The 24,096-nt window shown below is 33.0% G+C and overlaps 3 protein-coding genes across 3 annotated transcripts in view; 2 read left to right on the top strand and 1 right to left on the bottom strand.

Moving 5' to 3' along the window:
* The window catches only part of LOC134697371 (telomeric repeat-binding factor 2-interacting protein 1-like), a 128,707-nt gene that overhangs the window by 42,785 nt on the left and 61,826 nt on the right, over positions 1 to 24,096 (top strand). The gene's annotated exons all lie outside the window — the stretch shown is intronic.
* Positions 6,350 to 10,764, top strand: LOC134696428 (uncharacterized). Its single transcript, XM_063558231.1, has 3 exons — positions 6,350 to 6,638; positions 8,036 to 8,223; positions 9,405 to 10,764. Exons 1-3 carry the CDS (start codon positions 6,355 to 6,357, stop codon positions 10,559 to 10,561), a joined length of 1,629 nt encoding a protein of 542 aa, XP_063414301.1. The 5' UTR covers positions 6,350 to 6,354; the 3' UTR covers positions 10,562 to 10,764.
* LOC134696978 (uncharacterized) lies at positions 19,022 to 22,611 on the bottom strand. Its single transcript, XM_063558946.1, has 2 exons — positions 22,069 to 22,611; positions 19,022 to 20,415 (listed from the first exon to the last, which is right to left on the bottom strand). Exons 1-2 carry the CDS (start codon positions 22,608 to 22,610, stop codon positions 19,320 to 19,322), a joined length of 1,638 nt encoding a protein of 545 aa, XP_063415016.1. The 5' UTR covers position 22,611; the 3' UTR covers positions 19,022 to 19,319.

Genomic DNA, 24,096 nt, shown 5'->3' with positions numbered 1-24,096 from the left:
TTTTCAACCGATCGCATTCATGTAGAGATAGGGGCTCGATTCATAAATGAAACAGACCAAAGATAAGTTTGTTGTATAAAATAGACCACTTGTTGGCAAATCAATGAAACACAAATTTCGGAAATACAATCTTGAATGACTTGTTTTGTTAACGAGATAGGTTCTCATATGTATCAACCTCTCAACAATTACAAGTACAGGTATATCATGGTCTAGTACATAGCAAACTTTATGTATACACATCTGTTGTACTTAATGTGTATGTAATACTCGCTGCTGGACGTGAAAATCTGTTCAAATGCTATAATGTCCTTATAATGCTCTTTTACAAATTGTGACTTTGATGGAGAGTTGTCTCAATGGCACTCGTGACAAATTTCTTATATCTACATTTTGCTTCTACTCCAATCGACTAGAAGGATGTCTCCATTTCTCTGAAACCCTTTCACATGAAGCTGCATGTGTCTCCCTTTGCTCCATCTTCTCGAAATGAAGTTCATATTTTGTTTAGTATACATTTACCAATTGCCCCTTAATCACTTCGGTTGAGGAAAATGTTTCATTTGTACTTATCTGATTTGCATGATGCCTCTTACCGATCATCTGCTTTTGCTACATCCCTTGAAATTTTATTCTTATATACCTATATACGTTTGCTCTATACTACCAAACAATGTAAATATGTCTAATGGATACATCTATACTTGGACCCCTTCACGTAACAATCTATATATGATAAATATACCTTTGCTCCATGTTATATTAAACATAATTTCCTCGCTAGGTTTACATGTGTTCAGTTATACTTGTACTCTATCCCCTGAAGAAAACTTTGATTTTCATTGTGTATATTTATCTAAATTTGATGTACCTCCCTAATAAGTTATCGAAATGCCTCACTTTACTTATATATATTTGCTCAATCCTCTTTGCATGAATTTGGAATAGGCTCCTATGATTTGACAATAGTAATTCCATTACCTTTACGGGGCTCGGATATAACTTACTGTATACATCTGCCTTTACTCCATCCCTTTTTCTTAAGGGAGGAGGTGATTTTTTTTTAATGGAAAAACCACTACCTTTGGTCTTTGATTTTCACTAGTACAAGCAATGTTACAGTTTCAACCGATCGTATTCATGTAGAGGTAGGGGCTCGATTCATAAATGAAACAGACCAAAGATAAGTTTGTTGTATAAAATAGACCACTTGTTGGCAAATCAATGAAACACAAATTTCGGAAATACAATCTTGAATGACTTGTTTTGTTAACGAGATAGGTTCTCATATGTATCAACCTCTCAACAATTACAAGTACAGGTATATCATGGTCTAGTACATAGCAAACTTTATGTATACACATCTGTTGTACTTAATTTGTATGTAATACTCGCTGCTGGACGTGAAAATCTGTTCAAATGCTATAATGTCCTTATAATGCACTTTTACAAATTGTGACTTCGATGGAGAGTTGTCTCATTGGCACTCACGCCAAATTTTCTTATATCTACATTTTGCTTCATTCTGTATATTTATATAAATTAACTATACCTTCCTAATAAGTTGTCGAAATGCAGCTATACTTTATTTATATATATTTGCTCAATCCTATTCGCATGATTGTGAAATAGGCTACTCTGATTTAACAATCTCAATTCCATTAACTAACAGGACTTCGGTATAAAATTAGTGTATACACGGTGGGTTGTCCTGCGAGAGAACGTTCTGTGCTGGTGATTTGGTCCTGTCAGGTGCTGGTGGGTTTGTTTACATTGTATCAGAACGGCAATAAAACAACCGTTTTGTTGCTTAACTTTTCTCTAACACGTCATTAGTACCATTGAACGAATATTACAACAATTTGTAATTGCAAAAGTCGTGGAAGTTCGCCAAACGAAATTGTCTTAACGATGTGCTGGTGATTAGAAAAACGGTCCTGGTTCTGTTCTCCTATGTCCTGGTTCTGTGCCTTTATGTGTTAGTTAAAAGTGGCATATATTCAGGATCATTGATGCTTTACTGTATTGACTTATAAAACTGTTATCTGCTTTGTTGAAATTGACATTGTTGTAATCTAATTACTGTTATCAAGAGAGAAAGAAATACCCCTATTTTTTTATTTAAAAAAAATTAACTGTAATCTTATTTCTTGACCTGTTAACGGAACCCCTCTTGTCCCTTTTAAGATAAGAGATATGTTTACGATTTTCGGGATTACGCCGGGTCTTTTTGCATGGTCACCAAAATACGTTGTAAATTATACAATACTTATATAAAGAAGATGATGTGGTATGTTTGTCAATGGACAAATTTCAATAAAAAAAACAACAAAGGAACTATGTATTAACAACCATACGTCTTCGTACGACCTTCAACATTTTTATATATGTTCAATGATGTGTGTCTTTCTGTTATTATTTTATGCAATAAATTGTTCTGTAGGTATACCACTGTAACAATGAAGGAGGAAATGAGGAGGGGTTGTTTGGGTGGAGGTGGGGAGGGGAATGTGGAGCGCAAACAAACCGTGATGATGTTTATGACTATGCGGCATGGGCTTTAATCATTGTTGAAGCATCAATTTAAGGGGCATTTAATATCTTAATCAATCTATTCTTATTTTAGATTAATATTGTTATCTGATATTGTACGGAAAATGTTGCCCTTTTATGTAATACACGTTACGATAATTTGAAAACACATATTAATCAGCCAAATTAATGCACAAAGGCAAAAATAGGTGTCACAGAGATCCTATTGATTACAATTATCTGCCCAATTTTATTTGTTTTAAATATGACTTCTTATCCAAAATCACCAGTACCGTATCAGTACCCACCAGCAAAGTATCAGGACATGAATAAATTGAGAAAATGTAAAATTTTAATAAATTGCACAGTTTTTTCACAAAATAATTTTGTCTTGTGGATTGCTGTATATAAAGCGGACTCTGAGGGCATTTTTGTCGAGTCTGCAACTTTTGTTGCAGAAAGCTCGACATGGGGAAGTGATCCGGCGGATGCGGCGGCGTTAGCTAACTTCTTAAAAAGCTTTATATTTTAGAAGATAGAAGACCTGGATGCTTCATACTTTGTATATAGATGCCTCATGTTACCAACTTTCCGTCACTCACATGTCCAATGCCCTTGACCTCATTTTCATGGTTCAGTGGCTACTTGAAAAAAAAGTTAAGATTTTGTGTAATGTTTTTAATTCTCTCTTATTATAAGTAATTGGATAACTATATTTGGTATGTGCGTACCTTGCAAGGTCCTCATGCCCGTCAGACAGTTTGCACTCGACCTCGACCTCATTTCATGGATCAGTGAACAAGGTAAAGTTTTGGTGGTCAAGTCCATATCTCAGATACTATAAGCAATAGGTCTAGTATATTCGGTGTATGGTAGGACTGTAAGGTGTACATGTCCAAATGGTAGGTGTCATCTGACCTTGACTTCATTTCCATGGTTCAGTTGTTATAGTTAAGTTTTTGTGTTTTGGTCTGTTTTTCTTATATTATATGCAATAGGTCCACCGTATTTGGTGTATTGAATGATTGTAAGGTGTACATCTCTAGCTCACATTTTTAATAAAGCTTTATATTTAGGTCTATCAACATAGTCATTTAAAATGATTAGTAAAGAAGGCGAGACATTTCAGCGTGTGCATTCTTGTTGTTTTATTTTTTCAGTTCTAGATTTTCTGAAAATGAGCACTTTTGTGTTACGCATACTGAAACAGTTTAGAGGGTCAACTTTTAAAAAGGTTTGCCAATGGACCTATAAGAAACCAAATTGAAAAATCTCAATTTTTTCATCACAATTTTTATGAGAGAAAACGTAAAAGATCATGATTCTCGTCTTTGTTTACATTTTTCATTAATTACCAGCATCGTCAGGACCGAATCATCAGCACAGAACGTTCTCTCGCAGGACAAAATTACACAACGTGGTATACATCTGCTTTTATTCCATCCCTTTATGCTTAAGCCTTACTCAGTCATATATGTCCTATATCGAACTGTGATGTATTTAATCGAAGTTGATACAAATCGAAGTTGATTCCAAGAACTGTATATCTCTACCTTACTTCTATACTACTATACTAGGATTTGACCATATGTTACAACAATTGAAAAGCATTGGAAAAAATGCAAGGTATCTAATTTCATTTAACGACATATTTGGTGTTAATATAAAAAGAGGTCCGAGGCTATGAAAGAAATGTTGATGACCTCAAGCTTCGAGAGATATGAAGATTTGGTCACTCTCGAAAATTCACATTTCCCTCAGACAAAGCCCTCGTGAAATATTAATATTCTTGGGTGAACAAATCTTCATATCTCCCTCAGGAACGGGAAATGAATGAATAAAGCTATATATAATTCGTCTAAACATCAACCATACAATGTTAGATCTGTAAATTTGCTTTCGCAAATATTTTGTTCTTCCCTCGCAGGGATTCGAACCCATGCTACTGAGATATCGTGACACCAAATCGCCTGCACTGTAGCAGTTCCGCTAGACCACTTGACCACCTGGGCTTCATTTGCGAAAGCATATTCATTGATCTTTCATTGTTGGGTTGATGTTTAGACAAGTTGTATATATATACTGAGCTATCGTAACACCACATCGCCTGCACTGTATCCCACGCGGATATATATTCAAGCCCGTGATGTGGGTATTTCCTTATATATATATATGTCTATCAATATTATACGATCCCCTTTTATTGGATGTGGATCCCCTTTATTGGATGTGGATATACATTTCGGCTTCTATCTTACTTTGTTCCATCCGTTTTCTCCCTCTATTATATATGACCTATCATAGTGCCGATCTTTGCATCGTACAACTAAAATATTTAATTTATAATACATTTAACCTAATAGTATACCGTGTTGTTTTATGAATCAGGAAATTAGCTTTCTTTTTAAATTATATATACTATTATGTCTACTTCGTAACTATTTCCTTTCGGTATTTTCTCATTTACTTGTAGTTTGTTAAGAAATGAAAGTTTTACATATTCGAGACGATTTATATTCCCGTTATTTTTCTACTCGAGAAAGTCGCGAAAATCTTTTAGTTTAAACAATATTTATTAATAAATAATTTCAAGACAAATATTACAATGTTACATAAAAGTACAAATATGGGATTCGGAAACAAGTTTGGAAAAACTTTTGTAAAATATTTTGTCAAACCTGGTCCTTTAAAACATAGCTTAATCTATAGATGGATTTTACTCATCAGTTTTTAACACACAATTAAGCGGAGATGGTAAGCGAGTCGATCTTAAATGCTTGTGAGCACACAGCAGCATAAAGTGTTTTAAATCTGAATACAATGGTTGATAAAGAAAATGTGATGTTTGATATGTCTCTAGGAAGATAAACAAAATACAAAACCTAACATGACAACATACAGTATTAAGCAATGTATAGATCACTATACATAATTTTAGTAGCGGATAAGCTTCAAACGGGAATTTGTGTGTCTGTGTTTTGGACAAGGGGAATAAATTAGGGAGAAAAGGGAGGGGGGGCATAATTGTTTTTCTCGAAAAAAAATTGTTATGATTTAACAGCTAGTCGTTTACCCTAAATCACTTTCTTAGCACTGTTTGTTCCTCTTTATACAATACTCCAAGAGAAGAACATTGCGAATGTCGGGATCTGAGGGCCATGTAAACAGGCGGAGCGACTCTTTTTTTGTACATGGTTTATACATATGCAGGGGACATATAATCTGATATTTTCTAAATCGATAATTTTTATTAGTCAGTGAACCGTGGCATTGCGTAAATGAACTAATTAAGATACTTTTATTAATATATGTTAAAATTTGGATGATATTACAATTCGCAATCATCTGTTCTAATTTCTTTCACGACCATGCTTTTTTTTATTCCTAAGAAACCGATTTATCAGCATCTGCCGTTTTCCTAAATTTTGAATTGAACTTCATGCCAACAGGTCTAAGAAAAAAAAGCATTTACTGCTTCCAGAAATATGTGTTTTCTCAAAAGTTAATCAGTGCTCGACTTTTTATCTGTGATTAATAAAAAGATAAAAAACAATTCGAAAAATTAGTTAATTGCTTTTAAGAAAAATATTAATTTATAATTGTGTTACGTAGCAGTACGCATGTAAGTTTCATTAGAAAAATACAATTAATAATGTATCGGAAAGTTATAATCTATTAATTAATAATCTACTGTGCAACATGCTGATATGATTGTCGGGATGTTATCTTCTTCACGATAAACCACGATGCATTCCGCAAACCGATGAATATTCATAAACTGCTTTTACCTTATCCCTTTTAACATAAACCGCCTGCGGGAAAATGGTGGTTTATCATTGTTGTGTTCCAAACTGCACCGCATCAACTAGAAAGTTTAACAAACTGCATAAGTATCCTTGGATGCAAGGTGTGACATTTATTTCTCTGCCAAATAAGATAAGGAACGCAAAGGAAAGGCGAGACTGGTTGAGATTGATTAGGCGGCCGAATGATTGGACTCCAACGAAATACACACGTATTTGTTCACTGCACTTTGATGAAAACAACAACAACACTCTACCAACATTGTTTCCTTACAACAATTTCAAGAAGCCGTTGAGTGAAAGGTAATTAACGGATTGAGAAACAGATTCCACGGTTCTTGTGTCATTTTCACCCCCCCCCCCCAAAAAAAAAAAGCAAAGTTTCGATCTTACTTGTACAGCCTACAGGTCTATATGAGTATGATGATGAACCAAAGGAACAGGTTTCTATCAATGGGAAGGTCGACTCTCTATTATAATCGAAGCATGTGCCTCTGCTTATCCTTACAAGTTACAACAGTTGAACAGGAAAGAAAAGGGGTAATGCAAAAACATTCTTAGAAAAATAAACTACAGTGTTGAGTAACCACAAAAAAATGATTTTTTTCAAAGATTGCTGACTAGCAATGTTGCAAGGTTTGTAGATTTTCTTTAATTTCTATACTATAGTTAAGACTTGAGATGGTGTATGGTTTGATGTCATATAAATAAACCTGCCCAGCACCTCTTGATGCAATGTATCTTTCTTGATTTCCTTCTGTATGGTCTGGGGAATAGGGGATGGTGTGTAACAAGTATATTTACTAGGAGAAGTGCTGTCCAAATTGTTTGCAAGTCTTGACTTGGCCATTTTCAGCATTATTTTTTGGTGAGTGGGTGCCTTTTTAAAATCATACTTTGATTTTGCATAAAAAATCCTATTTATAAATATATGTTGTTTATCATTATTATGCAAAAACTCCAAGATATGTCAGAATGCAAAAAATGACATTTAATTTTGTAAAATAATCTATTACCTTTTAAGATGAAAGACTGGTAAACAGCTACATGTTTAAAGCTTGGATTTGAGAGTAGTAAGAAGTAGTTTTCCCCATATACTTTAATACAATGTATGACTAAGTCATTATGTATTAAAGCATTATATGAGAGATTTTGGTGTTGTTACTGATTATTTTTATTTATATCAGTCTTTAGAAAATTTAATCTCAGTGCCCATTCCCTAGCGTTATACAATCAAAACATTAACTTATCCTGTACATGTAATACAGTAATAGACAAGAAATTGAGGATGAATACCATTTCTTCTCAATCTATCCATGCCTTACATCATTGAGGGATACTTATATATACAAAATATTATACCTAATTTTTATTTCAATTTTATTAAATTTCATTCAGCTACATGTATAACACTGAGGCATATGCATATGACCACAATTTTAAATAGCAGTTTGCCAGTCATTATCAAAATCACCTGAAAGTATATTAATGATTGTTTTTAATTGAGAACAAATGTTTTATTTATATATTTTTAATATGTACAGTACATGCACATCATCGACATGTATCCTTGTTTTATCATGAGCATTAGTAACGTGTTAACTGTCGATACAATAAATACTTTGTATATCATTTGTATTTACAAAATGTATGTTTTTCTTTTTATTATGTAATGATATATATTTACTTTAATATTACAGAAAAACCAGCAATTCAACACAAGTTGGAACAGACAATAACCTTGAATCTCCAATGCATGCATGTAATTCTGATCATCATCATGGATCCATCCCTGAGAGCCAAGTTATCTTTTCAGCTATACCTTATGTTTGTGGAGAAGTCGAGGTCATTAGCACAGAAAAGTTTGTTACAACTGATTATTTGCCAGGTAAGAACAAAAAAAGGTTAAAAAGCTTTGTAATGTTAATTTCTGTCTTATTATGAGTAAAAGGATAAATATATTTGGTATTTGTGTACATTTGTACCTTGCAAGGTCCTCATGCCTGTCAGACTGTTTTTCAGTCAACTGCTATCTCATTTCATGGATCAATGCTGGCAAAAAGCTCTACCGACTTAAAATAAATTATCTTATCTTATCTAACATGTATCATTAAAGAAGGTTAAGTTTTGTTGGTCAAGTCCATATCTCAGATACTATAAGCAATGGGTCCAGTATATTTGGTGTATGGAATTATTGTAAGGTGTGCATGTCCAACTGGCAGGTGTCATCTGACCTTGACCTCATTGTCATGGTTCAGTGGTTTTAGTTATTTTTTTTAGTATTGATCTTTTTTTCATACATGTATACATTGTTTTGTACTGTATGCAAAAATTCAACTGTTTTTGTTATATGGAAATATTTATGATGTACATGTCATTCTCGCAGGTTTGAACTTGACCTCATTTTTACGGTTCATTACTCAGTGTTAAGTTTTTGTGTTCTGGTCTGTTTTTGGTTTCTTAAACTATAAGCAATATAGGACAACAATATTTGTTGTATGGATTATATTGTAAGCTGTTCATGTCTGCCTGGTATGGTTCATCTGACCTTGATCTCATGTTTATGGTTCAGTGGTTATTGTTAGGCAACTATATTCAGTGTATTGGATGATTTTAAGGTGTATATTCATTTATTGTTTGGTTTATAATACCATGACTTTTTTTTACCAGTGTCACCAATGGTGAAAGCAGGTCTAGTAACTGCTTGTCTCTTTTATCATTCCGTTTGTTCTAAAGAACTCAATGTGTATTAATCTTCCATTAAAAAATTCTTGGCTTCTATGAATGGGGATGGTTAAATATAATCATTTTTTTCTGAGAGAAAAGGTTGAAATTTAAATATAAATTGTTTGAAGAATTTTTTTCCATGCTTATTTTCACAACACATGCATGCATCTACATATCATGTTATACAAACTGGGGCATACATGTCACATGGACACATGTACATTCACAATTTATCTCAAATGTCATACAATAACTCAAATTTGAGTTATAAACTTTTATTAAATTTAAAAATGCTCAAAACACTTGGTGCTGCTGTTTATTTACTCTTAATTTTATTTTTAGGTCAAAGATATGTATCAAAATTAAACCATCCCACATGTAAGCCAACTAAAGAGCATGACTATAGTTATCACAGAGATGATAAAGTGATTGTAGATTCGTCTACTCAAACAGAAGTTACAGCTAATGATATCAGGCTACTGGAACAGGAAAATAACAGACTCAAGCATACCCTTGAAGATAAAGACAGCTTGTCCAGAGAAATTTTTGTTAAACATGTTACCAAAGATGACAAACATGTAAAGTTTTACACTGGTGTTCAAAATTTCGCTATTTTAATGGGTATTTTCCAGCTTCTTATGACCAAATGTTCCAAGTTAAAGTACTGGTCTGGCAAGGGAAGTGTTAATGACAAAAACTACCAAACTGGAAATAGATTAAAGCCTGGACCACAAAGGAAATTGACAGATTTTCAGGAATTTATACTTACATTAGTACGTCTTCGTCTTGGTCTAATAGATTATCACTTAGCTGATATTTTTGGAATCTCAAAGACCCGTGTTTCACAGATATTTACAACATGGATAACATTTATGTCAGGTTTATTTGGAAAACTAATAAAATGGCCATCAAAGCAACAAGTCAGAAAACATATGCCGCATTCATTCAAAATGTTATACCCAAAAACAAGATCTATAATTGACTGCACAGAATTTTTTTTTCAACATCCAAGATCTCCTACAGCACAGGCCTCAACATATAGCACTTATAAATCAAAAAATACTGGGAAATGTCTTTTAGGGATCTCACCTTCTGGAACCTTCACTTTTGTTTCAGACGTTTATGGCGGCAATGTATCAGATCGTTTTATTACTGAAAAGTCTGGTTTCATGGATTATATTGAAGAGGGAGATGACATAATGGCAGATAGAGGCTTCACCATAAGAGATTTGTTAACAGAAAAAAAAGCAACATTAAATATGCCACCATTTACTCGCAAGTGTGTTTGGGTAAAAAAGAAAAGACTTAATGTGAATGAAATTAAACAAACTCGCTCTATAGCTAAGTTGAGAATTCATGTTGAAAGAGCCATTCAAAGACTAAAGCTATTTAAACTTATAGGAAATACTATAGCATGGTCTCTGAAACCATTGACTAATCAAATGGTCAAAGTTTCAGCATTTTTATGCAATTTAATGCCAAAATTAGTTAGGCGGTAAAATGTCCATAGAGATATAGAAGTGGCACAGTTACAGATATTACCTTAAAAAGTAAATATACACATTAATCTAGTTTTAAAACTTGTACTTTAAAAAAAAATGCCATGAATGCAGGCCTGTTTACTGTTGAATTCTTAAATTGTCTTGTATACATTTTTATCAATGAATTTTAGTCTTGGACAAAGAGTTGTCTCATTTGACAATCATACCACAATAGGTTGAAAACAGTATGTTTAACTGAAAAATTAAACTTTTAAAATTTGCACCAACGTAATGTCTTGCTTTTGGTGTTTAATCAATGTATCAATTTTGTGTTTATTGCGGTAATACTGAATCTTTGACCTTTATTACCTCTGATTTTGTTACAAAAAATAGATATGATATCTTTTCAATATACATGTATGATCATTACAATTATAGGTAATGATATCAGGCTATGGTATTTACTGCTGATTTCAAAGGGGGGGGGGGGGGGGGGGGGGGGTATCTAATTTTCTTCTTAGAATAGATTGTAAGATGGGGTCATGATAAATTTTAGCATCTTAGCAATACAAAAGGATTGTTTAAAAAAACTCCAGATGAGGGTCCCCTACCTTAATTGCACTGCTAGACGATCAGTAGATATTAAAAGACATACATGTACATGTAGATTAATATGAAATTGTGGATTTAGGCAGCACCTAGAAGAATATCTGTTTCCCCTCCCTGAGACTATCCTTTGTGAACAGACCAGGAGGGCAGGTTAATTTATTTTTAACTGGATGTCACAGCATGATTACATGGGGGATAGCGGAAACAAACATTTTAAATTTTAGTCTTATTTGCATTTTGGTGGGGAACTGGAGAAAACATGGGGAAGCTAGGGCTAATTTGTAACAAATTACAGATCACTTAAATGAAATTATATATGTTATTCTGTTTTAATATATATTGTTTTTTATGCAGTAACTTCATGTCAATGCCTGGGATGATAAGTGCAATTGTTTAGCACTGTCATGACTGTAGAATATTTATATTGTTGATCTGATTGTTGAATATTTATATTGTTGATCATTGATGAATATTTATATTGTTGATCATTGTTGAATATTTATATTGTTGATCATTGTTGAATATTTATATTGTTGATCATTGTTGAATATTTATATTATTGAATATTTATATTGTTGAATATTTATATTGTTACCACTGTAGAACATTTTATGAATTGTTTTCCAATAAATAAGCTGACACAAATGAATGACTTCATATTGCCATTTAAAGTAATTTTTAAAGTATGTATGTTACAATGTATACCACTGTCCCAGGTTAGGTGGAGGGTTTGGATCCCACTAACATGTTCAACCCCCCATATTATTTATGTATGTGCCTGTCCCAATTCAGGAGCCTTTAATTCAGTGGTTGTCATTTGTTTTTCATATTTGTTTTTTGTTCATTTTTTTACATAAATAAGGCCGTTAGTTTTCCTCGTTTGAATTGTTTTACAGTGTCTTATCGGGGCCTTTTATAGCTGACTATGTGGTATGGGCTTTGCTCATTGTTGAAGACCTATAGTTTTTTAGGTTTGTGTCATATTGGTCTGTTGTGGATAGTTGTCTCATTGGCAATCATACCACATCTTCTTTTTTATAGAACAATTTCAATGTGTTTTGTTCATGCCTAGTAGTAACCTTCATCAGAACAGTGTAAATCGAAATGTGAAGAAAACAAGAATGTGTCCATCATGTCCATAGAACGTACATGCGTAAAAAAGCCTTAAAGTGGGACATAAAAAATATGACCATTTAAGTAAAATATGCTTCCTCTGTGTTCTAGGCCGTTCTTTGACCTATAATTCTTAACTTTAAATACATTGTGACTTGGATGGAGAGAACTAGTTGTGTCATTGTCACTAATATCACATCTTCTTATTTATATGATTATGCAGTAACCTGGTTATCCTGCAATCAAAATTAGGAAGTAATGACAGAGATTATGGTGTAGCTTTATATGTTTTACCATTATTTCAAACTTTACATTAGACAATCAGTTTACATGTACAATGTAGGTGGTCGAATGGTCTTTGCTGCTAGTTACAGTGTTGGCAGTGTTATCATGATATCACAGTAGCATGAATTAAAATCCTTGTGAGGGAGGAAAAATGCAGATCTGACATTGTTATGCTGTTATTTAGAGTAATTACATATAAATTAAAACAGTCAGACTAAAGTTAATGAAATAAGAGAGAAACCTGTGAATTTTCAACATTACAGAATTCCAACCGCCAGTAAACAAGTAAAAAGACCACAATCATTGTACACCCTTGAGTCATTTTTTGGCATATTATCCATTGGTACATATATATATATGTAGCATGTGTGCGGTTTTTCTCAGCATTGAAAATCATGATGTGCCTTTCCTAAATCAGTAACCCCTCATTTGTCTTTGTCAGATAATGATTTTTTCAGAAAGCATTTCTTGTGAGGGGCCTATATTTGTTCTTAAGATATCATTTTTTTGTTGTTGGGTTGTTGCCTCCATCATTGTATGTCCCACATCTGTTATTCATAATGTGTTACTTTCACGATATTGAAACAGTCATTTATTCAAATGATTTATTCATGGTTTCTCTATGTCCAGTGGCAAGTTTATAATTCAAATTGTACCAAATTACTACACCAGATGTGCATTTTTACAATGTATGTCTCTTCAGTGCATGATGCCTATCAAAAGTTAAACTAAATCTAAACAAGGATAATAAAAATCCATATTCAGGTGGAGAAAATGTTATTGAGATAGGAATAATTGAAAGATTGATTCTTATTTATACATGTACTTGAACGACACCAACAGCTAGATTTCTAACATGGTTTACAAGGAAAAAGCATATAATGATGATGTGTCACCCTACCAGGACAAATTATTCTGACTCCAGATACTTCTTTATACAACACATCCTTATTTAAGAACCAGCAAATAATAAGTGTTAGACTCTGCCGCCATAAAAAAAATGTTGTGTAACAGGAGACGGTTTAACCTCTGTATTTTTCTATGTATAAAATATCTTTCTTTTATTAACTCTGTGTTTTATTTGTTAAAGTCAGCTATAATGTTAACTCAGCCTCTAAAGCTATAGGTATTTCTACATTGTAATGACGAGTTCCTTTTTATCGTGTGTTTAAATCAACAATACCGTAAATACGTGTGTCTACTCTTCGAACACACCTTTACCTATAAGTACAACGATAAATCAATACTTGACATTGACCTCAATATCCCTCAGTAAATTACAAATTGAAACAACTGTAATCGGACAATTATATTAAATCAAGCGTAATTGATCTTATGGCTCGGAAATGATAAATTCCCGAAACACAAGTCTACTTGATATTTCCGACTATAAATTGTATAAAACCGTCTGTTAACCTTATGTAAAGGTTCGAACCACTGGGCCCTGAGTCTCCTTGGCTGAAGAGATCGAGATAAGTAAGTTTATATAATTTAATAAGGTCTCTCAAAATATCAACAGATGTAAATAATATTGCAATAACAATACAAAGTATCAAAGTCACATAAAATATTACATTGTAAAATAATGTAAAAGCTCCTATCAAAAATGTAAAATGAATATTAAGTTTCGGCTTCTAAACAAATGGCATTTTACCGTAAATATCCTAAACTGTTAAATTCTATCGTAATCTCATTAAATCTTAAATTCAAACCCCCAAAATATAAAAGCTTCTTTACTCAATTCTTACTAGAACACGCTATGGACTAAAAGCGGACCAAATAAAGCAACGAAGAATCACCCTAAGAAATAAAGCATATCGGTTTTATTCAAACCAAGTTGCAGTGTCTTATTCAGACATCGGGGTATAATACACCCGTAAGCTCTTAATAATAAAGATAAACAACGGCGGTTTTATTCAAACCAAATGTCGATTATGTCTTATACAGACCTTGGCTTTATACGATCAAGCGCCCGAATTAATAAAATATCTACTTTATATACTAATTACAGGTGAAGAAATAACAACTTTAACCAACCGCGTACTTCGATACAAACTTGTATATAAAGGTGCACTCGAATATATTTTAATCCAAACAACTATTGATTACTACCGAGAAGGAAAGAAAAGCTTTTTTATCATTTATCTTATGTAAAACACCGAGAACCCTTAGTGATTAACCAATGGAAATCAACTACACTTTTTAGTTTACCCTAGATACGAACATGTAAGCAAAATAATAACAATGAAAATGAATTGTAAATTGAAATAAGCAATCTAACATATAATTTTAGATATATAAAAACCGATTCCGCTACATTCCCCCCAACTTAAAAAGCAAATGTTTACATTTGAACATATATATATAAAAAATATTAAAGTCACATTTTAAAGTTCCAGTTGGGTTTAACCACCATACGAGTTTTCCCGTCGACATCAGCAAATGTTGCCACCTGATCACGTGCGACAAGATCATCCGGAGTTTCTAATTCATTCAAATGAATGGCATGTTGTCTTACATATTCCTCCCGTTGTCGCTGTGCCATTTCCCTAGGTGTGAGGGCCTCATAATATACCTCATCGACTTCCACTATTTCCTCAACTACCTCAACCACTTCTTCATCATCGGCGGGGGTTACACCAGTAATGCAGTCTTCTACTAATGAGTCTTCCGTACTATCCTGACCTGGACGTACATACTTAGGCAGGACCGCAGTCCCAGGTTCCTTGTATTGAGGGTTAACGACAGTCACGGCGACAACTGACTTCATCAGATGTTCCATATTACCACCCGTGACCCAATGCATTACTCTGATATGCCGCTTTAGGTCATTCCGTCTGGTGTCTGTAATCCCACATAACGGACACTTATGGGCATGTCTTTCCAGTTCATGGTATTTCTTCCAGTGGCGGACAAGCTGTCTGAAATTGAGTTTTCCTGTACTACAGGATGCCACTGGACAAGGCATTCCACCAATTGGACAACCAGGTCTAAGTACTCTTGTGTCCATGTCCAAGCTAGCCATTTCTCTTGACGATACCGTGTAATCCATTGCTAAAATCGAACAACAATCATCAGTAAAAATAAAAACAAAAGAAAAGAACACAATTATGAAATAAACAAAAACAAAAAAAATGAAACTATCTGTGTGCTGTTATTTTTTTTTGTTTTTTTATTTGTATGGATGTATATACTTATCTACATATTATTATATAGATACGCGGTAAAATAATTCTGAATATAGATTTTGAAAATATAGTTCATTTAAATCATAAAGATGATAATTAAAACAGACGTGGCGCGACTCTACTACATCATGCGCGTGATTTAAATCCTGTACCCACAATACTATAACCAAACACCAGGATTCTAGACGTGTACAAGCAAAACTTTCCTCTAATAAACTCCTAAGGTCTATAAAAACTTGGGAGGTTCTCTAAACCTAAATCCATCAAATCTATATAGTTTTAAACCTTAGTTAAGGCAATCCTACTTGCAATATATACCTAAAGTGTGTAGTGCAATAATACGATTTTTAGTCACTTCGGCCTTATCGAATCATAAAGCTTTGACGAGCAGAGTTCTTTCACCCAGTGTCAGAGCGAGTATCAATCAATATTATGCACGCGTTTATAGACATGACACATGATACACTGCTTCGAAATATCATAAATACAGTTTCATGGAAAATTCTGTCATTTCTATAAACTGGCTCCTAAGATCCATGCCATATATATATATCAGTGTATGAAATTTTACTAGTTTTGATATAAGTATAAACTAAAATATAATAATAATAACGCAAACAAAAACAAAAAAAATATATATATGATGTGTTGTTGAAATCAGTTCGCAGCAATAATGTGACAGAGATATATGCCTTAGGAATGTGATAGAGAATTTCTGTGTATGTTTTGTTGTTTGTTTTACATATTAATACTTCTATAATAAAAACGATAAAATAATGAGAGACCTTTAAAATAAAACATACATGTATATACATTTAAAAGGGTTGACACTATTATTGACTATTACATGTAACAAGACGTCCATAGCGTGTTCTACGTGTAGGGGTTCCTAATATTAGAGATAGCAGTTGTTGGAGGATTATATAATCGGTTGTACATTCCAACCGAATCTCGGGACGCCTCCTCGCGACTTGGCAGGTTGTAAGCATGCAACCCTTCACGCCTATTTGGAAGAGTTTCTTCGGATTCTCTCCCTGGTCTTATTCGCGGACGGGGATTATTCGAGTCAGAACAATCCGTTGAGTAACCATGCTCTAAGTTAAATTTAACATTCGAATCGCGACTGCTATCCCTTTTAACGCTAAAGCCGGATCGCAAGTTTTCATTCGGAGTACTACTTTTATGCTTATCCCCCTCCCGTGAATATAATTCAAATGAACCTAACTTATTACAATCAGACCTATCAATAGAATCAACCTTCTCACTAGAACCTATCAAAAATCGACTTGCACCATGACCAGGATTAGACAGACCCCTATGATCCTCATAATCTTTAAATGTCTTGAGTCTCATATCCTCTAAATCCCTTTCAATATCGCTAATAAAACTCATGACTCTATTATTTGCCATTTCAACGGGTATGTAATCTTCAGAACTAATATTTTTGCCCCCTTCTGCCATTTTGAAATTATAAATATTCTTAAATAAACTCTATGTTCGAGCTTTCAGTTTCAATAATACAAAAAAAATACAATATCCTTATCTCTCAGCCTTGGATGTTTTACAACAGGGCCCCACGTTGGGCGCCAAAATGTAACAGGACGGTTTAACCTCTGTATTTTTCTATGTATAAAATATCTTTCTTTTATTAACTCTGTGTTTTATTTGTTAAAGTCAGCTATAATGTTAACTCAGCCTCTAAAGCTATAGGTATTTCTACATTGTAATGACGAGTTCCTTTTTATCGTGTGTTTAAATCAACAATACCGTAAATACGTGTGTCTACTCTTCGAACACACCTTTACCTATAAGTACAACGATAAATCAATACTTGACATTGACCTCAATATCCCTCAGTAAATTACAAATTGAAACAACTGTAATCGGACAATTATATTAAATCAAGCGTAATTGATCTTATGGCTCGGAAATGATAAATTCCCGAAACACAAGTCTACTTGATATTTCCGACTATAAATTGTATAAAACCGTCTGTTAACCTTATGTAAAGGTTCGAACCACTGGGCCCTGAGTCTCCTTGGCTGAAGAGATCGAGATAAGTAAGTTTATATAATTTAATAAGGTCTCTCAAAATATCAACAGATGTAAATAATATTGCAATAACAATACAAAGTATCAAAGTCACATAAAATATTACATTGTAAAATAATGTAAAAGCTCCTATCAAAAATGTAAAATGAATATTAAGTTTCGGCTTCTAAACAAATGGCATTTTACCGTAAATATCCTAAACTGTTAAATTCTATCGTAATCTCATTAAATCTTAAATTCAAACCCCCAAAATATAAAAGCTTCTTTACTCAATTCTTACTAGAACACGCTATGGACTAAAAGCGGACCAAATAAAGCAACGAAGAATCACCCTAAGAAATAAAGCATATCGGTTTTATTCAAACCAAGTTGCAGTGTCTTATTCAGACATCGGGGTATAATACACCCGTAAGCTCTTAATAATAAAGATAAACAACGGCGGTTTTATTCAAACCAAATGTCGATTATGTCTTATACAGACCTTGGCTTTATACGATCAAGCGCCCGAATTAATAAAATATCTACTTTATATACTAATTACAGGTGAAGAAATAACAACTTTAACCAACCGCGTACTTCGATACAAACTTGTATATAAAGGTGCACTCGAATATATTTTAATCCAAACAACTATTGATTACTACCGAGAAGGAAAGAAAAGCTTTTTTATCATTTATCTTATGTAAAACACCGAGAACCCTTAGTGATTAACCAATGGAAATCAACTACACTTTTTAGTTTACCCTAGATACGAACATGTAAGCAAAATAATAACAATGAAAATGAATTGTAAATTGAAATAAGCAATCTAACATATAATTTTAGATATATAAAAACCGATTCCGCTACAGTTGCAAAACAGAACCAGAAGTATAAAAAAGGGTGTTTTACATTTGTAAATATATAAGAACTTGTAGTAAAACTTTTGGTCAGTCCTCAGTTTAAAGCTTTCCTAGTGAAAATAAATATGACACAGTAGGCTTAGAAATTTATCTTTCAATTTGATTGATTTTGATTTCCTTTTGCATTGTTTTTGAGGGGATGTGGTCAAATGTTAGTGTATTCCTATCTATCATCTAGTATAAGGTCATGAGGTGACAAAAAGTTGTTGTTTTATTGTCCTTTGATCTCTGCTGGATAGCTGTTTCAACAGCAATAATACATGAACTTAATCTTCCTTCGAAAGAAACATACATGTACTCCAGTATAAGATACCTGTAGCAGTACATGTTCATGTATTTATACATCTAATTTAAATATATGTTAAAACAAACGATATGAATTTGAAAACAGTACTTGTTAACTGCAATTTAATATCACTTTTTTTTATGATTTTCAACATCAATAAAACAGTAATATAAAAATATTAATTTTAAAAGACCCAAATATTATTAGAGTAGTCACCATTACAAATTTTACATGCACATTGACTGTTTCTGTAATTGAACTAATAACACAGTTCACTGAACATTAATAAAATAATTTATTATCAGTATATTATATGCTCAGCATGCTAAGATCTGTGATTATTAATCCTGGATTAATTTAGGGACAACATATTTACTGTAAAACAAGTTAACTTTGTCCAATACACTAGTCCACAACTGGGGATCAAATGTTATTCTCTCAACATGTAATTTGTGCTTCTCTGTTTTAATACTTCCTTCAAGATAAAGTACAAAGTCACACCATTGTAAATTAGAAATTGCCATTTGAGATTGAATCTGTATATACCAATTTGAAGTTTTCTTTAATTCAATGACACCATCAGACGTTTTGGTAAGATGATATTTTTTTTCACTGATTTCATCTAATGTTAGATTTTTGAATGTGTATGGACACTTAATTTCTACAATGCCTTTCCCACAACATTTACAGTTAACAATAGCATCTGGAGAAGCTCCTAGATGTGGAATATCTTTGTTTATTATCAGTCCTGATAGTTCAACTACAGCCTTTTCATGTTGAGAAGTATATTCCTTGCTGTATAAGTCTCTTGCAAGATGCTCCCTTTCTTTCCCATAAATCATTGCAGGAGTTGAAAAATTGTTGTTTTTGTCCAATATCTGTCTGACAATGTAATTGTTTTTATCATTACCCTGATAGTGATACACAAGAGGAATGATTGATGAAGTAATCCTACCTAGCCTGTACTCATACCAATTCTGATTATCAGACTGACCTTCTGTCAAAGAATAAATTTGATCACAGTCATCCTGGTTCACTTTTGATTTGAGGTATTCCAAAAAAGAAGAATTTTCCAAGAAGTCTTCTGCTGATTCAATGATAGATTTAGGCATGGTTAAACTGTCTTCAGATTTATCAAGCACTTCAATAATCTGGGTGTCATGACCTTGAATTAAGTTGTGGAGACCTGCTTCAAATTCTACATCAGCCATGTTGTCATCATGGTTTATTGGGTCATACACATGTTCAAATGGCTGTACCCTGGGATTTACTGAATGTTCTATACTATCCAGTTTCATAGGAACAGATACCTTTCTTGGAATATCCCAACCACATTTGGTATCTGTACATGTCTCTGTGTTTCTATCAATGTGTCTGTCAGACCAGTTTGCTAGACAAAATAGCAGTGCCACAACATGCTTACATCCTCCATCATCCCTGAAAAAATAGAGAAAAAAATTCAGGTGTATAAAAGATATATATACATTTGTACATGTATGTAAGGAACATTTTATATATGTTAAGATTACTATGCCCACATATACATGTATGTAAAGAACAGTTTATATATGTTAAGATTACTATGCCCACATATACATGTATGTAAAGAACAATTATATGTTTAGATTATTATGGCCAGATGACAATTTAAGATAAGTTCTTATTTTTACTTCACTTTATCACTGGAGTAGGTTTCACAAAAAAAAATGTACAACTAAGATGTATTGAAAGTATACTGTAAATTGGCTCTTGAATTTATTATCCTCCTTAAATATCATGTAATTCTCAAAATATGGATACCTTCTCATTTTTTCAAAGTTCAAAGTTCAAAGCTTAAGTGACTCATATATACATGGTTGTGAACAAGTTATTACAACCAATATAAATCCATTTTCATTTTTCATTTTTTTTGTTGTTCAGTTGCTGTTTCACTGATGTATACCTTTTATCCATATACCATTAATAAATACAATGTACATAAAATTATATACATTGTACATATAATGTTTTAACAAATAATGAGTCTGTAAGTTCATACAAAATGAAAAAAAACTGGATATCCTACATCTTATACCACAAAATTGCATAGGCATTGTTAAATAAATTGTTTTCTTTATTAGTAAATATGATTATTACACAAATTGGAATGACTGGTAAACGTAGAAGATATAAATAAGTGTACTAGAAAATTATAGATGGAAAAACCTTTTTTTACACACTTGTCAAGAAAATTTAAGGATAGAATATCAAAGAAGTATGCTTACATTAGTTTTGTCTAAATAGAAGAATGCATATGGACATCAGACTTTTAATAAATAAATAATTATAACTTTAAAAACCTTTTTGATTTAAATAAAAAGAATATGTAACACATTGTGAATTTGAGGACAAAAAAGAATTTCATTTAAATAATTAGTTTATTATTTAAGGTATTACATTATACATTTGTACATCTACTAATTAAAGTATGAACTGTTTATTGACCTACAAAAATGTTTCAGTATCAAATGAGGAAAAGCAATATTTGAATAAGTTATTGATTAAATTACTGAGATTAGTAAACTCTCAATTAATTTCTTATTTAACTGAACTGAAGATAAGAGATTTAACAAGGACTCTGAATTAACTATGAATTTGTTAATATATAACATCCAACTATAGTAGTTTTTTTGCATTTTAACATATATATGAACCCAACTGCATGAACATGTCTCATATACAGAAAAATATAAAAACAAGTATGCTTTTCCCTCTTAAATTAAAAAAAAATATATAATTTTGGACACCTAAAGGGACCTTAAGAAATCAGGGTTTTTTTTCTTCATAATTTTTTAGAAAATAAAATATATTTTTTGGGGCTGTGACAGAATATATTTCATGCATCAGAGATAAAATACTCCCCCTCCCAGATATTTAAAATCATTAATTTATGAGAATTTTTTTATTGATTTTTAAAAAGGGAATCACTGAAGCATGAATGAAGGAGACCCCTGTTATGTCAGTCAGTGGGCCCCATTAATGGAATTATATAAAAAGTTGTGGATCCGCCACTGTGCCATGATTGATCATGATTGCTTCTTTACTACTTACGCTGTGCAATGACATCCTGCTGATATGCACACACCTTCAGAATTAACCAAACACCAAGTCATGTAGGGATCAGCTTTCTGTGATGTTTCTCTGATGCAACTCGCTTTTATGTAAAAGTGTTCATGTGGTAACTTGAAGATTTCAGCAGAAGAAATATGATTTGACTTTGAAAGTCGGAAGCCTCTCTCATTCTTGTAGGTTCTCAATCGTGATGGTGTCCATTTAGCAAACGAAACAAGATAGGCAAAAACGTCTGCCATAGAAAATACTGGGACACTCTTTAAATCATCTGTCCACCCCTTCTGCTCACACTGAAAGACAGTCGGAAAAGTTACTTTTTCTCCATTTAATACAACAGTACTCCTAAATTGAAGAAACGAGTCTGTGTCATCTGGTGTTGATATTACCGGTAAATCCAGTTCAACAGCTTTAAAGGCAAGTTCTCTCAGCTGTTGAACACTATAATCTGATACAGTCATTCCTCTTTCCATTAAAAATGTGCGTAAAGCTGGTTTTAGCATTCTGTTTAATTCCGCCGCCATCGTTAACCTGTTACCTGTTACCTGTTACCTGTACTGCAACTCCCTCCTATGTCAGGAGAACCACCAATCCTAGAATCGGTGTAATATCACTCGCGGTTAAAATCCTCAAGATTATGTTTAAAAGATATATAAAACCTTTAAAACTATAAAAGAGATATTAATTTATCTCGTCTGGGGGATGTGACCCTATCACCAATATTTACACTATTCTGGTATGCATAAAAAGTCATCCATCATTCAAATATAAAAGTTGTTTCTTTCATATTAAAAACGGTAAAATGTAAATACACTATATACAACAAAATGTTCTATCTTTTGGTATGACCCTTCTTTTCATCTCGGTATTACACGCTTTTTATCACTGTTCAATTAATATTGCCCGTTGCTGGAATAATTTATGACACAGACCTCTTGATAATGTTTCTATTCTATTCTGTGCATTCTCATTTAAAAATCTAAATTTTGAGCAGTCAATAACTAGCTGACACAAATGTTCGTCATTGGTTATTAATTCTTGGATAAGATCCTGATCATCTAGGTTTTCTGTCAATACCTCGCCTATCATATGTAGAAAATCAACTCTTATATATTGTAGCTTAGAGCACTTTAATATGAAGTGAAGTATATCTTCTTCTTCCTCTGCACATAACTGGCAAATAGGCGACACATGTCCATTGCTAAATTTAGCTCGATGGTATTGCAGGTATATTGTCCCTGTTGCTAACTTTGCCTTTAAGGAGGCAGATGTGATGGCATATGGATTTGTGCCACAGCTTTTCCATATGTTATGTATTTCCCCTTCTTTGACATTTTCATAATTTAGGCGAGACAGAGTAGATTTCGATTTTGCTTCACTTATCATTTGTTTTATACAGTGATCATTGACGGTTTTATTTACCAGGTTTTTCCAAAGTTGTTTCCCGGGTGGGTTATCTATAATATCATATGGCGACGGTAGGTCATATATATTGGCAATTTCAACAGTTTTTGTAAACCAGCTACCAGATTGTAGAGATTTTGTTGCTAGCTGTCTGATAGCTAATTTTCTTTCAATTGAGTTTTCATTTCTTATGATATTTCCAAAGGTTTTTAGTATTCGTTTATGTATTTCTGATTCAATGGTAATCCGTCCAAGAAGAAGATGTGAAGCTACGTTTGCAGTTCTGTCTGGCAGGTGTTGAATTTGTCGCAAGAGTTTCCGAAAATAAGTGGAGAGGTTTTTCATGTCTTCAGTAGTAAGTGTGATGACATCGAGCCCATATAACAATCGAGGTAGAACGTATGTTTGAATCAGATGAATTGCAGCTTTTGGGTTTACTCCGTTAAGTCCGTGAAGACCTGCACCCATCAGTGCATATACTGTTCTCCTTGCTGTAATGATCCGTTTTTTTACGACTAGTTTTGTGCCTGTATTTGAGGTATTGTCCCTCTCAATTCCTAGATGTGTTGATGACGTTGGGGTAGCCATAAGTTTGCCATTTAAATG

This window comes from Mytilus trossulus, chromosome 14 (assembly GCF_036588685.1).
Source record: "Mytilus trossulus isolate FHL-02 chromosome 14, PNRI_Mtr1.1.1.hap1, whole genome shotgun sequence".
NCBI classification, from domain to species: Eukaryota; Metazoa; Mollusca; class Bivalvia; order Mytilida; family Mytilidae; genus Mytilus; species Mytilus trossulus.
The sequence above is the reverse complement of the archived record's forward strand: the minus strand, read 5'-3'. Positions and strand labels throughout refer to the sequence as shown.

What these genes read in the sequence shown, in the direction of transcription:
- LOC134696428 (XM_063558231.1), top strand. Translation starts at nt 6,355, where the DNA reads ATGGTGGTTTATCATTGTTGTGTTCCAAACTGCACCGCATCAACTAGA. An exon ending in AAGAAGCCGTTGAGTGAAAG is followed by an intron (nt 6,639 to 8,035) that starts GTAATTAACGGA and finishes TTAATATTACAG; the next exon opens with AAAAACCAGCAATTCAACAC. An exon ending in TACAACTGATTATTTGCCAG is followed by an intron (nt 8,224 to 9,404) that starts GTAAGAACAAAA and finishes TTTTATTTTTAG; the next exon opens with GTCAAAGATATGTATCAAAA.
- LOC134696978 (XM_063558946.1), bottom strand. Translation starts at nt 22,610, where the DNA reads ATGGCGGCGGAATTAAACAGAATGCTAAAACCAGCTTTACGCACATTT. An exon ending in GCAGGATGTCATTGCACAGC is followed by an intron (nt 20,416 to 22,068) that starts GTAAGTAGTAAA and finishes CTATTTTTTCAG; the next exon opens with GGATGATGGAGGATGTAAGC.